The sequence below is a fragment of the Pteronotus mesoamericanus genome, unplaced genomic scaffold (genome assembly GCF_021234165.1).
Source record: "Pteronotus mesoamericanus isolate MK-2021 breed Mesoamerican mustached bat unplaced genomic scaffold, CSHL_Meso_final contig_25, whole genome shotgun sequence".
Taxonomy (NCBI): domain Eukaryota; kingdom Metazoa; phylum Chordata; class Mammalia; order Chiroptera; family Mormoopidae; genus Pteronotus; species Pteronotus mesoamericanus.
Window position 1 is genome coordinate 28,339,027 of NW_026555105.1, and position 17,906 is coordinate 28,356,932.

The 17,906-nt window shown below is 42.6% G+C and overlaps 1 protein-coding gene across 3 annotated transcripts in view; it reads right to left on the bottom strand.

The window, feature by feature from the left end:
• PAK5 (p21 (RAC1) activated kinase 5) overlaps positions 1-17,906 on the bottom strand; it is a 267,718-nt gene that overhangs the window by 85,033 nt on the left and 164,779 nt on the right. For all 3 annotated transcript variants that reach the window (XM_054574046.1, XM_054574047.1, XM_054574048.1), the window contains exon 3: positions 10,291-10,505. In XM_054574046.1, coding sequence (XP_054430021.1) covers positions 10,291-10,494 — 204 coding nt within the window. In that variant the 5' untranslated portion in view covers positions 10,495-10,505. The remainder of the gene's footprint in view (positions 1-10,290; positions 10,506-17,906) is intronic.

The window sequence follows — 17,906 nt, forward strand, 5'->3', positions numbered from 1 at the left end:
GAGGAAACTCACACTTGAAAGCTCCCCAGAGTGAAGAGACCTGGGGTGTTTGCTGTTCTCTGCTCTTGTCAGGGACCCAACGCTGAGAACTCACATTTTGAATAACTTACAGTGTTATCCATAAAATTGAGACATTCATAGTCTTTGCTATATTGATTGTGAAAGAAATCAAACCTAAAGCATTGTTCTCCTCCTAAAAAAGGCAATTTTTACTATACTTTGTACTTGTGATAATTGGGTTTGTATGAAAGACCCACAGACATGGACAACAGTGTAGGAATTGGTTGTGGGAGTGGGTGGTCGCGATGGATGGAGGAGGGCAAAGGGGGAAAAATGGGGACAACTGTAACAGGACAACAATAAAATAGGATTTAAAAAATATATTGACCACTAATATTCTAAATGTATTAGACTGCTTAGTTTTCACACCAACCCTTTGAGTAGCACTATTATACCTACTTTTAACAGATAAGGAAAGTGACACACACAGAGGTTCAGTGAGCTGGACAAGGTACAAAACCTGAAACAGGTAGAACCTCGATTCTGGATTGATCTTGAATAGCCTGGGCTCTTAATAGAGAGGGCTCTTAAGCGAGGCACTGTCAGAACCTCTTTGTAAAGTTATTTTCTCATCCCGGGGTATCGTTTCATTAGCCATGAGTATAAGGCTACATTCTTTCAAATTCAAGTTGTATCGTCCCTAAATTTTCTAAGAAGTATACCTATCCCATTCCAAAAACTTTCACACAAAAAGTTTATATATCTATCGTGTTATCAATTCTATTGTAACATTTATTATATTTTGCTTGTCTGTACAAATCTATCTCCTCCACTAGATTGTGTACTCTGTAGCAATGCGGTCCAAATACTGTTTTTCTCTTGGGCTTCGTGGCCTAGAACATAGTAAGTTCACAACCGATATTTCATGAAGGAATGAAAGCTGACGTTGCATTGATAGCAGTTGTCATTGGTGCTGCACCTGTATCCTGTCAGCCCACCTGGGAGGTCACCTGCAGGCAGTTCCTGTCCACACTGAAGGTTCTCTGATTCTCTCTACCTGAAAGCGTGTTTGCTGCTGGGGAATGCTTGGTCAAGTGCGGGGCAGGTGGATGCTACCAGGAGATTTATTCCAATTCCTGGGAGCCACCTGCAGTCAGTGAGGGATTGAAGGCGGTGGACAGATGCCCTGGCTTCCTTGCTGGGACCAGTCTGAGGTAAGTTCTAGAAAGCCTCTCAGGGCATTCCCTGCAGGACTGGGCCCTGGGTGCCCCCAGAAGTCACTGTTCATCAGTACATCCTTTCTTGACCTCTTTTCGTTTCTGGTCTCAGTACATGAAAATTCTGCCAATGACCAAAGTGAGCTTTGGAGCAGATTCTTCCCCAGGACGAGGCCTCAAATTGGAAGTCTGCCCCGCCAACTCCTTGATCTTGGCCTTGTGAGAGCCTCAGCAGAGGATCCAGCTAAACTGTGCCCGACTCCTACCTATGATCACTGTGAGGCCGTTAATAAATGTGTGTCGCGTTATGTTGAGTTAATGGTAACTGGTTACAAATTTTGGTATCTAGACGTGGGTGTTGCTGTAACAAATAAATGTGTGTATTAGCTTGCAAGGTCTGCCATCACAAAGGACTGCAATGGGTGGCTTAAACAACAGATGAGCTTCTCACAGTTCTGGAGACTATATATCCAAGATTAAGGTGCAAACAAGGCTGTTTCTTCTAAGGCCTCTCTTCCTGGCTTGCAGGTGGCCATCTTCTTGTGGTGTCCTCACAGCCTTTTCTCTGTGACTGCATGCCCCTGGTGTCTCTTCATATAAGGGCACCAGTTCTGTAGGATCAGGGCTCCAGCCTTATGACTTGTTTAACTTTAATTATTTCCTTAAAGGCCCATCTCCAAATGCAATCACATGGGGTGGGGGAGCGGGGTGGGGGGGGGGGCTTAGGGCTTCAACGTATGGATTTTGGGAGGACACAGTTTAGTCCATGACAATACAGGAGGATTTGTAGCCAGGAAGTGAGCAGAGGTTGAAGACATTTTGAGGAACATAGCAGAGAGATTCAAAGTTGCCATTTGTTAGGAAAAATCTGGGCTTTGAGGATGCTGATGGTGAGGCTCAGAAGCAAATGAGGGACATACCATTGGGAGCTGGAGCAAGGGGGTCCTTGCTATGCAGTGGCAGGAAGTTTGGCAAAGCTGTCTCCTGGAGTTTTGAGGAAAGCAGAAGCTGGATATGATAAATGTGGCACATCCAAGGAAGCTTCCAAGTGTGGAAGGTATTGCCTGGTTTTTTTTCTGCTTACAGTAAAATGCAAGAGGAGAAAAAGTAATTGAAAGAAGAACTTAAAAAAAAAAAAGGAACCAGAATCTCATGTCTTAAAAATTCTGAGTTTCTCCAGATGGCAAAGATGAAGAGCTAGCCTCTCAGGAAACCTGTTCTGAGGGTGTTAAAACTCAAGCACTGAAGGTCAGAATATGAGTCACACAAAGGCCTTTTTAAGAAATTAAGGGTGTGCCTAACAGATCTTCTCCAACCAGACACGCTATAGGACGCTGAAGGACATTGTCCCTCAGCCATCTCAGCAGGAGGCCAAAGAACAAGAGTATTTATCTTAAAAATATCTGCAGAGCCAGTGTGGCTCAGCCGACTGGAGTGCTGACCCACACACAAAAAGGCCGCGGGGTTCGAGTTCTGGTCAGGACACATACCTCGGTGGTGGGTGTGATCCCTGGTCAATGTTTTTCTCTCTCCCTTCTTCTCTCTCTAAAATCAATTACAAAAAATGTCCTTGGGTAAGGACATATATACTATATATATAGCTTTTGCCCAATAGAGTGGACCACAGTGAAATCTACACAAGGTTTACAAAGTTATTGAGAAATTGTTTAAATAGAAACATTGCTAACTTGACTGCATGAGACTGAGATATTACAAAACAAAAAGAGGCTGTCAGACCCCTCGAATTCTACTGACAGTAGGAAGCAGGCTGATAAAGCTGCTCTGCTGCAAACATGAGCTACCTTTCATGAAATAGAAGAGCAGAACCGAGACCCAGAGGGTGAGGCCTGAGACACAGAGGACGGTTCCTAATCCCTGGAGCCTAATCAAGGTATCCCAACATGTGCCAGGTTGGGTTTCACAAGACCCCTGGACCAGTGACTCCTCTTCCCCTTCCATTTCACCTGTTTTGACTGGAATGTCTGTAACTGTTACGCTGCATCTGTCCCACCATCACATGCTGCAAGGGCTGGGGCAGACGCTGCTCATTTTGCTCTCACAGGTCCACAGCTGGAGAGAAACCAGGCCCTGAACGCTGGGATTAATAGGTCACATGCAAGCCCTTTATCCACACCAGACCCCGATTTGACTTTAAGGTGATGCCCTAAGGGGATGACACTCAGGCAGCCTTGGGCTGGGATGAACGTATCTTGCCTGTGGGAGAGACAATGGGGACCAGAGTGGACCAGCCATAGGGGGACACCCACCCTGCCCCTGGGCTCCTGCCTTTGTGTAATCCTCTCTCCACGAGCCAGGGCAGGGCCTGTGCCTTGCTTCTAACCAAAGACTGTGTCAAAGGTGATGGGATGTCACTCCCGTGATGATGTTTTACATGATGTGGCATCAGTACTGGGGTATCGTTTTGCGATTCTGTTGTGATGCATACAGAAGACTCCTGTGGCCTTGAAGAGGCAAGCTTCCAAGGGCTCCACAGCAAGGAAGTGAATTCTGCCAACAACCTAAAGGAGCTTGGAAGTGGATTCTTCCCCAGCAAAGCCTCCCGAGGGCAGTGGAGCCCAGCTGCTGGCATCTCGGGAGATCCTGAGCAGAAGGACTCAGGCGAGCCCTTCCTAGACTCCAGACTCACGGAAACTGTGAGATAATAAATGGTTGTCTTTTTAAGTCATGAAGTTTGTGGTAACACGAAGTTTGCGGTAACTTGTTATGCAGCAATAAAACACTAATACAAAGATTCTCAAAAGGCAGTGTATGGTGTGATGATAGCAAATGTTCAGATTAGTGCCATCCTGGGGACAGTTTTTTTCATTGAACTTTTAACATTATTGGTAATAGCAGTGGCGCCCAATCAGTTAGGTAGTGATGTGCTGCTTGAAAATGATCCAAGTATTGATAAACTGCTTTCTTACTAGTTTAAACAGAGTCAACAGTGTAAGGCATATATTTAATATTACATGACAAACATGATAAAAACTCTAGGATTTGACGGTGCTGAAAGAAGCCTACAGTTGCTGCCGTAGTGCCCCACTTTCTGTAAGATGCCAAAGGATAGATAAAATTAAATCTTTCAAGTTCTGAGCATGTGTGGGCGTCACAGAGAGCTGCGTGCTTCTTTCTTTTGATTTAGAAGATTATTTTCAGTTAGGTCACCCCCTCCAGGAGAGAAGTGCTGGGGCAAATAAGGCATTCCTGAAAATATCACCTCCCTGTATATAGAACTTTCCAGTTATCAAAGCACAACCATCCTCACTGGAAGAGTTCCGTTGACTGGGGTTCAGAGCAGGCCACTCAAATAGGAAGCGAACTGAAGTCTGGAGAGAGGCTGTGCTCTGAGGGTTCGCTGTTTGACCTCAAGGGTGATCAGCCGGAGGAGCAGCCAGGCCATCCTGGAGACAGAGTGAGCAGCCGCACTTGGGTGTTGACTCATTTGCTTCATGGTGCACACTTTCATTGACATTTCCTGCATAAATATCCTGCCTAATTCACTTGACAAGACTGTGTGGATTACATGCATAATGAAAGACTCTGCAGAGAGCTCTGAGTACTCTACAGTTAGAAAATAAAGTCATATGGCAGTAATGAAAAGAAATTGTAGGGAGGTAGGCATTTAAATGATATCCCTGTCAGATTCTCAAGTGAGTGCTAGTTGATGAGCTAACTCTAGGCTTTCTAAATGTTTGACAGGAGCATCCTTATACACATAAACAACATCTGACATTAACTTGCTCTGTGACCTTGGGAAAATTCACTTGACCTACCTGGGTCAGTTGTGTCATCTGTCTGATGAAAAGGCAGGACTAGGGGAGAAGAAGGAAGTGACTGTTTTGACTTAGCAGCACTTATACGTGAAACACTCATGTCCAAACACAGCCTTATCATCAGGAGGCAGGCTGGTGTGGTGGTTACACGCATGGGTTTCTGAGTCCGGCGTTGGGGTTTGAATCCTGGGCCTTCTCCAGTTACTAGTTGTGGGACTTCCAGCAACCTTGCTAGAAAGGGTCAGGTCTGTGTTCAGCAACCTCTTTAACCTTGCTAAGTCTCGTTTTCCAGAACAGGCATACCTCAGATATATTGTGTATTCCATTCCAGACCACTGCAATAAAGTGAGTATCGCAATAAAGTCAACTGTAATCTTTTTGCTGCTGGAGGGTCTTGCCTTCAATTTGTAAAAAACACGTGTTTGAAGTGCAATAAAGCAAAGCTCAAAATGAGGTATGACTGTACCTAAAAGATGAAGTAAATACCTCTCATTTGAAAAGAAATGAAGGCTGAGGTAGTGTATCCATCAGTTGTCCAATAATGTTGCATAACAAACCCCCCACATTCAGTGTCACTCAAGACAGAAGTCTGTCTGGAGAAAGCCCAGCCTTTGTTGATACAATGAGAACAGTTTGAGAGACATTGATGGAACCTGGCAGCAAAGGAGAGTGGACCAGAATGCACATGTGTGAACAATATAACTTCACTGTACTAATTAGTAGGGGCGGTTAATGCCACTGAATGAGCATGTATAACTGTGTGGCTGTCACATTCAAAATGACTGAGCAATTAGAGCAATGAGTTTGCATCAAATTTTGTGTCAACTAGACCATTCCTCCACAGAAACTATTCAGATGATTCAGAAGGCTGCTGCTATGGGCAACTGGTGATTGGCAGCTTCATAACGACAATGTGCCAGTTCAGGTATCATGTCTTGTGCAGAGTTTTTTTGGTGAAACATCAAATTACTCAGGTGACTCAGCCCCACTACAACCCAGATTTGGCAACCTATGACTTCTGGCTTTTCCAAAAACTAAAATCATCTTTGAAAGGGAAGAAATGTCAGCCCATCAATGAGATTCAGGAAAATATGACAGGGCAGCTGATGGCAGCTGGGAGAACTGTGTGAGGCCACAAGTTGCCCACTTTGAAGGTGTCATTGTCTTATGTACAATGTATCTTGTATCTTCTTTAATAAATGTCTCTATTTTTCATAGTGCATGGCTGGACACCTCCTGGTCAGACCTCATACAGTGGACCTGGGTCTGGGACAACTGCTTCAAGCTGTAGGGATGAAGATGGGCGGGGGTAGTTCCGCTCACCCTTCTAGAATCACTGAACTATCCAAGGCATGTTCCTATGGTGATGGTAAAAGCGTGAAGGTAAATCTCAATTGTACATTTCAAGCCTTTGCTCACATAACCCCATTGGCCAGAGCAAGTCACATGGTCACGTCCAAATTCAAGGAGTAGGGAATTACTTAGCCCTCCATGAATCTGTGGCAATAAGAATGAAAAAATGATTAAATAATTCAGTCCACCAGATGGTATAGGTGAGGCACCTATGCAACCATGCCTGATCAAGGCCATGATTGATCACTGCTATCTCTGATTATTATTATTGTTTCTTGCCAAACTTCTCTAGGCCAATCTTTCTTATGCTACTTGAAGCAAACTTGAATATTTCTCCCGCTCAGAAATGCCATCACTTTACTCATCTACCTAATACTGCAAAATGAGACTCTATCCTTGGAATTATTATTGTATTTTCCCTGTCAAAGGCATATGCTTCAGAGGTGGGGTGTACATGAAGTAACCACTAACCCTTTTGGGAAGAAATTCACAGGAGGAGAAAAGGAAGGCATGGGACAACCAAAAGCAGCCGGGTCTCTGATGTCAGGTCTGTGTTCAAATCAGAGATTAAGTGAATTTAAACAGATCAGTCCTCTGTGTTGAGTCAAGGTTTCTTTACCTATATAACTGGGTGAAAACTATTAAATGGTTGTTATTAGAATGCCATTAAATAATAAATATGAAATATTATATACTCTGTAAAACACTATCCAATGTTTGATAATAATACTGTAGATTTTGTTCAGGCCTGTTTCAAGGGATATCTCTTTAAAATATGCACATTACTGTAGATATGATGCCTGCTCTGCCTTATACTAGCATCTGCTCTGGGAAAAGAATTGGGGTAAAGCAATCAGAGTGAGGTGGTCACAGGACCCCTGCCTGCATTCTGTCTGTGGCATTAAAGCAGGGGACCACAGTTACTGCAAGAAGGCTAGGCAAGGCATATTAATTAGTGAGAGACAGAAAGCCTTCAGAAATAGAACTATCAATTTGTTATAGATTACTTTCCAATACAACCTGTTATTGACAATTGCTTTAAAATGGTACATTCTATTTCTATTTACCTTGGTCTTGAGGGTGACTGCAGAAATTAAACTCTTGAGAGAGACTGACTGAGATGATTTGTTCATGAGGTCTTAGTGGTCCAACTTTGATTGGGACTCTAGGCTCCATCTTCTAAATTCCAGGATCACAGAATATGAAAACCCGGTTATTTTCAACTTGTCCCAGTGAGTCGCAGGTATGGGACCCACCTATCTGAGATCACAGAATTGTCACACTGGGTGCTGGATGAGCCAGTCAGCTGGCCTGGAGAAGGAGTGTGGTTAATGCCCTGTCTTCCTCACAACGGAAGAAGGGGCAAGGGCCTGCAGTGACAGCTTTTGTGTGACAAATCCCTCTACCCTGAAAGCATCAGCTTTTGTTTTTGGGAGTAATAACTAGGTCATTTGAACCTAAGACTGTTCAGTCTTTGAAAGGAAATTTTAAGGGAGCTTAAGTAAAACAGTATAGTAAAAAAGAAAGATGGTACTTTTAAGTGGTTGATAACAATTTTTCTTTTTTTTTTTTTTACTTTCAGAGGGATGTGCATGTTAAAGAGAAATAGGAAAAAGAGGAGAAAGGAAAGGAGGGAGGGAGGGAGAGAGCAAGAAAGAGGAGAAAGAGTTGGAGGGGCAGACATGAAGCCCATCAAATAACTAACTTCTCTGATATAATTAAAAACTGCTTGTCAGAAGTTTCTAGGTATGGTTGGGTCATAGAAATGAAGACATAATAAATCTTGCTTTGGTTTTGGCTTCACCAACCCCTTTGGAACAAAGGCGACTTTGCCCAAACCTCCTGAATTTAGGCAAGTGTGAGAATCTGGGGCCAGTGTGAGGCGTTTCCTGGAGCCTCTGTGGCAGAGGACTCCTGAAAGGCATCCTGAGCATGAAAGGAGGGGGCCCAGGTACTGAGAGAGCTGAGAGAGTCCAAGTCTGCTTTCCTACTGGTTTTGCAAGTGTAGGAATATTAGCGATGACTTTAGTGAAAGATTAACAACCTGCCCTCCTGCTCTGCTCCTGGGTTCCAGTCCTTTTAACAGACACTGATGTAGGTCTTTTCAAGCGCTGTTTTTGACAAGAGGTTTTGAAATACATGTAATCTGCCCAACAAGTTTCATTTTATCATTACATCTTCCTCAATAAAAAACTAACAATCCTTACAACATACTCTTCCTCCTGCAAAGCTTATATTTTTCTTAAATACCTTTTGACAGTCATAGAGTTGGAAGGTCTCCCTGCATCTCAACTATTCATACCCACTTAACCTGTATGTTCCTAAAACCTGCCAGACTGCATATCAAATCAATGTGGTTGGCACATTTTAAATGGGACCTGACCTTTAAATGGATCAATTCATTTTGTAAAAAAAACAATTTTCTGATCTCAGACCTGTGTGCACCAACCATGGGGCTTAGCCAACAGGAGACGCCCAACTGAGCCATCCACAAGCCCCCACACCATCCAGTCCCTCTTCCATCTTACCCACCCAGCTATGTGGTCATTAATTAAGCATTAGCCATCTCTTGGGGGGAAACTATGTTCAGTGGTAAGATATTGCCTAACATTAACCAGTATAGTTGGTTAACTGGTCAGTTTCTATGAAATATCAATCAATACCTGTTTGAAATAGAAGGCCTTTTTGTACCTACAGCTTTATCTTCTCAAATAGTCATCTTTTGTGTATTTACATTTTAGCTGTTCTGAAAAGTTTCAAAATCCTGTCAGAAAATCAAATTCACAAGTCACAGGGTTAGAAGAATCTATATTGATCTTTAGGCACTCACATGCTCAAAACCAGGACAGAATGACCAAGGCAATAAAGAACAATGGATTTGCAATTCTAATTTAGTCCGCTCAGATGATACCTCACAAACATTTCCCATAATTTATTAGCTATGGTCCTTCTTTTCATCCTTTGAAATATGCTCCCACTTTTGTTTTTTCTGTCATTTAAATACAATGTAGTCAATATTCATGCTAACATAGAATAATAAGGTATTCATATACCTCAGATGTCTACTAATATAATGAGCAAGAGATATAGAATAGAATCTGATCTATTGGACAACATAATGATAAACTTCAACAACCATATAGGGCTTTTGAGGCAATTATTTGATGGTCTATGGAATTCTTATTCTGAGGACAGAAGAAAGATGCAATGGGTAGATTTTCTTTGTAGAAGCTTAATGTATGTGATATTTATTGGACCTGATTTCTGCTTTAATGCAATTATTTTCATGAACATTTCTTGCCAACAACCTACTAGCCATTTCTTTAAGGTAATTATATCCCATTCCAGGACTCAAATGATTTACTTTTATTTGAAACAACTATTTCTTAGACTATAAAGACAAATTTGAATATATATATGCAAACTTATATATAAGATTACATATATAAAACCTGTATATGTATACATATTCATGTATATATATGCATACACATAAGGATCATTTATTGTAAAATATGTTAATAAATTTTATATAAAAGAAAAGCTTAAATATTCTCAGGGAAAATGCAGAACAACAAAAGGTTGTCTAATACAATGTTTAACCAAAAGTTATTGCCAGTATTTACCAGAAGGGGTAGATAATATTCTTCAGTATAAAGCTTAGCTAACATCAACTGAAGTGAAATAAACATTTCCTATTTTGTATATTTGATATATCTGATTTAAAAAAAGATCTCACATCTAAATGCTGAGGTTCCTTTGCATGTGCTGCAGTTCATAAGTGGTGAGCATTATAGTCATTGAAGAATAACTGTGGCTAATGTGTGGATATTTAAAAACAAATACACAGCATAGGCATTTTGTTGTTTGCCCACAAAGATGACACGCTTTATCACATAAGGACATGCTTCTTAAGTCCACTGAGAGACAAATCCTCGCCATACCTTCATGGGAGCCAGCTGGATGGGTGTGATGCACGAGGGGTCCACCATGGGCTTCGGCCTGTTGGCCGTGTCTGCCAGCAGACTATGCCACTGCTGGGGCAGGCCTGTAAATTTCTGTTCTTGAGGGTCAAACCCAGTGTGAACCCTGTGTTCAAAGTTGGATGGGCCAGATATTTCAATCTTTTTCTTTTTCTTTCCAAACATGATGCAAAAACCTGGGAAATGCAAACAGAAAAGAGGCAGCTATTTTTATCTTGCCAGCAGAAAACTATAGGAAAATTAATTCATTCACAGTTACATCTTTTCATTAATTCCTCTATATTAGCAATTTTCAACCTTTTTCATTTCTGGGCACACATAAACTAATTACTAAAATTCTGCAGCACACCAGAAATTGTATTACATTATACTTTTGGCCAATCTGACAAAATACTAGGTATAATTTTGATTCATTCATACTGGACAGCTATTGTTGTGTTGGTTGTTGTCATTTTATTATTTGACAGTCTCAGGGAAAAGAGGGCAGTGCCCCTGACTAAACAGTCAGGTATTGCATGTTTTAAAAATTCTTGCAGCACTGTGAGCTTGATGGTATAGAAAACGTGTTAGAGAACCTGGGTGTGAATGCCAGGTACAGCACTTACTCTCCGTGACCTTGAGGAACTGCTTTTCCTTCTCTGAATCACCGTGAATAAGACAATCATGACCATTGGGGGAATCCTGACCACACTGTCGTGGCCACCACATAAGATGATGTTTTGGCTTCAGTGTTGCTTGTTACGGGAGCCTTATCTCAGCCCTCATACTTGAATAGGTGGGTGATACATTCCTCCAGCTCTGTGTACATGTTCTTCTCACCTCTTATCCACTTGCTGTCAGTTGATTATGGGTGACAGTGTCTGTTTTTCCTACTAGAATGTCAGACCTATGAGAGAAGGGATGCTGCCTACTTGCTCATTACTATTTGCCAGTTTCTGGTATATAGCAGGAGTGAAGAAATATTTGCTGATGGACCAAAATCACCAAGAATACATTTATTCAGAGAATAGCACCTGGGGTCAGGGCTCCATATATGGTAACATCTTCCTTTGCTCTCTGCCCCCCCTTCCTTCTCTTCCTCTCTTCCCTTCGTCCATCATTAAAATTTCTGTTTCTTCATGCACGTGGCAAGCAGGATCCTCCTGTTGCCTTCCAGTTTTCTCAAGCTCCTGTTACATCCTCTGCTTGGATGTCTAGTCTGTTTGGGCTGCTATAACAAAATACCAGAGGGTGTGTGCCTTAAAAACCACAGAAATTTATTCCTCACAGTTCTGGAGGCTAGAAGTCCAAGACCAAGATGTTGGCAGATTGAATGTATGGTGAGGACCTGCCTCCTAGCCGGCTGTCTTTTTGCTGTAACCTCACATGGTAGAAGGGACAAAGGTGCTCCTTCAGGTCTCTTTAATAAGGGCCAGAATCCCATTCATGAGGGCTATATCCTCATGAGCTAATCACCTCCCAGGGGTTCCACTTCCAAATACCATCACCTTGGGGGTTAGGATTTCAACACAGGCATTTTGGAGGGTCACCTGCAAATCACAGCACTGGTTATATATTCTCGACAGCATCAAATCTTTCACCCTTAACTCCCAGACTCTATCAAACTCCTTTCTCCCACCTATCCTGCTTGCTACTTTGGACGAGTTTAGAAAACTAATATAAGGTGCTAATGAAAAACTAATAAAATATGATAAAAACTTGCTTCTCCTGAAAAACATCACTATCTATCTATCTATCTATCTATCTATCTATCTATGTATCTATCTATAATTCTTTAAGTACCTTTCTACCAGTAGGTTAATAAACATTGATCAACTGATTTAAACGTCTGAGTGTATCTCAGCCAAAGTATAAAACAGTGAAGGGAACCAGCTGTGGCAGACTGTCTCAGGAACGACCCTGGACATTCAGGCCTCCCAGTGTCCATGCCGTGGGTGGGCCTCTCCCACAATGACTCTGAACCTGAACATGTAATTTGCTGTAGCCCATGGGACAACTGAAACCATAACATAATCCTTTCTGCTGCTCTTGAAACCAACAGCCAGAGTGAGAATCAGGCCATCCTGCCAGAGGATGACAGATCATGCAGCCCAGCCACCAGCCAGGCCAGCCAACAACCAGCCCTGGAGGCAGAGCCACCTGGCTGACCAGGAGCCACACACCAGGTGCGCCCAAGCAAACAAGCAGAAGGAGCATCCAGCCGAGCTGGACTCAAAGTGCCGACCTACAGAGTCAGGACACAAATAAATGTCTGTTGCTTTATGCCATTATATTTTGGGAGTAAATTTTTGCATGAAAAAAAGGCTTACTGTCACAGAAATACAAAGGCCTGATTATTATCCCATTCCTTGCGTCTTCAGAGGCCCATTTTTCTTTCTGATTTTGCTCCTTCACAGTCTCAAGGAACAATGTCCACTCTGGGTAACTGTATTAGCTGTTATACAGTTGTGTTAACTCAGAAGAGTCTTGATTGTGATGCTACTGTCTGGGTGGTTGAGGGCCTCAAATGTTTTCAGTGGCCAGGAAATCATGCCAAGTAAGTAAGTGGCTCTATATACCATCTCTCGGTGTTATTTAGTGAAAATAGAAAAACATTGGAAAATATAATTTGGTCATGTGTTGGCTGAGTGTACTTGACATTTTAATAAACCCATGACCATTTTAGAAAACAATCACTTAGAAAAATCATTTTAGAAGAGTTCTTTTCCTTGTGTTTATACTTGAACAAGCACTGAAAATGCAAGGCTAAATATTTTTAGAATCAGAATAGAAATGTCTTACTATTCTCTTCCTGATTGTGAATTTCCCAGTGGTTGCTATGCCATTCAAGTGAGAGTATAAAGGAGAAAGTTATTAATGAATTAATACTGTTTTTGTTTTTAAATAAGACAGTTGTAGAGAGAAAACCCATAGCTGAATTAATTTACCTATGCTGTATCCTTTGAAACTATACAACTGTAACCTAAATGGTAATAAATATAGTCCTACAGTCTAATAAGTTTGAGTTAATGTGTTACAGAGGAAGCAACTGAAAGGAAAATAAACAATTCTAAACCCTAAAGCAACATTCCTGTGAAACTCACACGCAACTAAATGCAGAGAGAGAATCTCTATGGTGTACGCTGATAGTCCATCAGTGATAGTCATTACTCTGATTGCAGTGAGGAATCCCACACTTGGGGGAAAGACAGACTAAGTCCTGGTACTTTTTGGCACCGTGGAGCAGAGGTGCACATGGCAGGGAAGTGAAGGTCTGCTTTGTGCATGGTCTCTTCTCTCTGATGTGTTAATGCTTAGTCAGTATCTGGCATGATGCTAAATGTCCAATGTGTATGATCTCATCTAAAATTCACAATAACGCTATATTTGGGGTCCCCAAGACCACCTCCAGGTTTGATTTGCGAGGGAAACTACAGGAATCAGCATATATTTATTATGCATAGCTGTGATTTATTACAGTGAAAGGGCACAAAGCAAAATCAGCAATGGGAAAAGGCACAGGGGACAGTCTGGAGGGAACCAGGCACAAGACCCCAGGGGTCTTCTCCCCACGGACTCACATAGGACATGCTAATGTCTCCAGCATTGAATTTTGACAACACATGTGAGATGGTGTCTACCAGGGGAGCTCATGAGGGACTTGGGGCCTGGGGAATTTATTGGGTACTGGTCATATAGGCACCCTCTCCTTGGTCTGTGCCAATATTCCAGAGTCAAGAAGGAAAGCAGGGATTCAGCATAAACCATATTGTTTGCATAAACCATTTAGCCACAGTGAGCCACTCTTAAGGGGGATCAATGGCAACCTACCTAAAACCCAAGTTCCCAGATGCCAGCCAAGGGCCAATCTAGGAAATAGGCTTTTCTAGGTAGGCAGTCTCAGGGCTGCTATGTTAGCTGCTTTCTTCCCAGGAAGGTTACTATCATACCTCGATTTTACAGAAGCTCAGAGCCCAGATTAGAAATTGTCAAAGGGGGAGACTCAGAACCTCAAAGCACATGCTTTTCATCATTGGGCAATGCATTGCTGCCCTTCGTTTGTCTTCTCTACTCGACACACCCCTACCCTCCTTAGAAAACTCTGTTCCCCTAGAAATACAGGTTGGTGGATATGGTGAGTTCTAATAAGTTAACTGTGAGATTCTGGGGACTTCTTGGGTCCTCGCATGTCTCTCCAGAGACTTCAACCCTTTTTCTGAGACTGGGTAGAATTCTGTCACTGACCAGGTAAAGCTGGAGAATGCAGATACTGTTGAAGGCAGGGCAACCCCTAACACAGAACAGAAGACCTTGCTATTAGCATTTAAGTAAACTAAGGGCACAGGATACCTCCTCCTGCTTCTGAATTCTAGCAGACCTTTCAGAACCTTTTGGCAGCATGGACAGAAAAGGGGCCACATGCTAAATCTGGTAAGCTCAGGAGAAGCCTACATGGTGGCCTTATAGACTCTGAGAACGAAAATTACCACATAGGATGGTGTGGACATAAAACTTCCTAACTAAAAGCAGGTCATGGTGGGTAGTCAAGTCCTAGGCTGGTATCTTTCCTGACAAAGGGAAGGTTTTGTATTTCAAGACTTAATATCTACTATTGCCTAATCTCCTTGCTTCATTATTAAACACAATGTGAGCATTCACCTGCTGGTTTGCACTAACCAAAGTGTGTCCTGGGGTTATCAACTCTCTGAAAGGGGGATTGGAAGAGAAGGAGGGGATTGATTCCTTAGTCAAGTAAATTTGGGGGGAAACTATGGGTTATATAATGGTGTTGATGAACTCCTTTAGCTTTACCTTGTCTGGGAAGCATTTTATCTGCCCTTCAATTCTAAATGATAACTTTGCTGGATAGAGTAATCTAGGTTGTAGGTCCTTGCTTTTCATCACTTTGAATACTTCTTGCCTGTCCCTTCTAGCCTGCAAAGTTTCTTTTCAGAAATCAATTGACAGTTGTACTGCAACTTCTTTGTAGATAACTCTCTGCTTCTCGCTTGCTGCTTTTAAGATTCTCCTTTATCTTTAACCTTTGGCATTTTAATTATGATGTGTCTTGGTGTGGTCTACTTTGTATCCACCTTGCTTGGGACTCTCTGTGCTTCCTAGACTTGTATACCTATTTCCTTCACCAAATTAGGGAAGTTTTCTTTCACTATTTATTCAAATAAGTTTTCAATTTCTTGCTCTTTATATTCTCCTTCCAAACAGCCCTATAATTCAAATGTTGGTACATGTGAAGTTGTCCCAGAAGCTTCTTACCCCATCCTCATTTTTTTTTTTTTTTTTTTTTTACTTATTGCTGTTCTGATTGTTTTTTTCTTCCTTACGTTCCAAATCATTGATTTGATTCTTGGCTTCATCCACTCCACTGTTGATTCCCTATAAATTTTATTTTTATTTCACTTAGTGTAACCTTCATTTCTGCCTGTTTCTTTTTAATGCTGAAGTACCCAATGAGTCCCTTGAGCGTCCTAATAACCAGCGTTTTGAAATCTGCATCTGAAAGATTGCTTGTCTCCATTTTGTTTAGTTCTTTTTCTGGAATTTTGTTCTCATCTTTCATTTGGGCCATATTTCTTTGTCTTCTCATTTTGGCAGCCTTCTTGTGTTTGTTTCTCTTTATTAAGTAGAGCTGCTTTGATTTCCTGTCTTAGTAGCATGGCCTAATGTAGAGAAGCACACCTTTAAGTTGGACCGGGCAGAGACTCGGGTAATCACCAAGGCAGGGCAACCTGTGTGAACCAGGTTGATGGGGAGTCTCAGATATGGTGTTGCTGCTCTGTGGCTCTGTGTGGGGGAGGGCTCATGGAGGGGACAATGCTGCTGCCTGGCCTCTGGAGCTTTTTCCAGGAGGAAGCCTTTGCCCAGCATTCATCCTGATGCCAGACACTTCAGTTTCTTCCTTTATGCTGCTGGTGCCTTTCAAGCTGCTGTTCTGGTGCTGGAGTCTCTCTAAGGAGTGAATCTGTCCAAGTCCTAAGTCTAGTGCAGGCCTTTTAAGAGGAAATGCTTGAGAATCCCGTGGTTTCTGCTGTTTACAGCCAGAAGCTATGGGGACTTATCTTCCTGGCCCTAGATCCCTGGGTTGGGTGGTCTGGTGTGGGGCTGGGATCCCTTGCTCCTGAAATATCCCTCTGATATTTATCCACCCCATGTGGGTGCAGTACTACCCATTCTGTGTCTCTCTGTCTCCATCCCTCCTACCCATCTGAATGAATGTGACTTCTTTAATTCTTTGGTTGTCAGACTTCCATACAGTTTAGTTTTCTGATGATTCTGGGTGAGAGCTCTTTTGTAGTTTAGCTGTAATTTTCACTGTGGTTGTGTGAGGAGGCAAGCCATGTTTATCTACACCTCCAACTTGACCAGAAGTCTGAAGCTGAGATGGATCCTAGTGGAGACAGCTGGGCTCTCAGCCCTGCAGTCAGCTCTGTCTTCAAGGTGCATCTCAGGTCTGTCATGTCTCTCTAGTCATGTCCACCTTTGCCCAAAGCTGAGGGGTGATTTTAATCTCGGCATGTTCTCATATGGAAGGTGTGTCTTAGAAAAGATTGAAGGAAATCCAAATTCTCAGACTCCAATTCAATGCTCTGACATTTTCACTGTCATCTTAGCCCTAAGCTCCTAAACCAGCTTTCAGGGACACCCCAGCTTTGGACCCTCCTTAGCAGATTGGCCTGCTTTAATTTAAGCACATGCCTAGTCTAAAAGCTGCTGCATGTGGCATCTCCCAGTGCAGGTCTATTAGTTGGGATAGTGAGCAGATTCAGAATAAGACTAGCAAACAGGAGAGGAGAGCCCGGGACTGTTTGAGTCAGGCATTTTGGGATGGTGGCACAGCCCCACACTAGGGACCAAAAAATGTTTCTTAAACTGCACTTTTATAGGACTGACTGTGTGCCAGACAAGGCTCTGTATATGAACACTCACAGAGTCTCTTCACTGGGATTTACATAGCAAAGACTATTATTCTGGCTCTATAAAAAAGGAAACTGAGGCCCAGGGATGTTGAGGAATGTTCCCATATTCACCCGAGGAGGAAGGAGCTGAGATGGGACTCAGGCTCAGGCAGTCTGCGTCCCCAGAACAGGTCCATCTACTCCTGCAGGCTCTCTGCCTTCGATGCTCCTCCCACTTCCTCTGCGTGGCACACCCAGCAGCCCTGGCAGCCTCTCCGGGGTGCGGAGTCCTCCTCTCTAAGTGGAGATAACTTCAAATTTCCCTCGCTTTGGAATAGTTAGAATAACTAAATACTGAAGTAGAAGAAGGCCTTTGAAAGCACCATCAACAATTAACGACGCTGGTTAAAGGAAAGGGAGTATTTCCTGGCATCGGAGATTGTCTAGGCTGCATGTGAAAGCCATTCTCTTATACTCTGAGCGTTCTGGGGGGTGTTACCTTTATTTGACAAGTGTGGGCAATGGAGCTTTGGGAGGCTGAATTATTTGATTTCCCAAGGTGAAGTGGTTAATGAGTGGCAGAAATGGAATGAAATCGAAGTCTACCTAACTACAGACTTGGCTCTTAACGGCTGGTATTGACTGTTTAAGTGTAAAGTCCTATTCCATTATCAGTATGAAGTT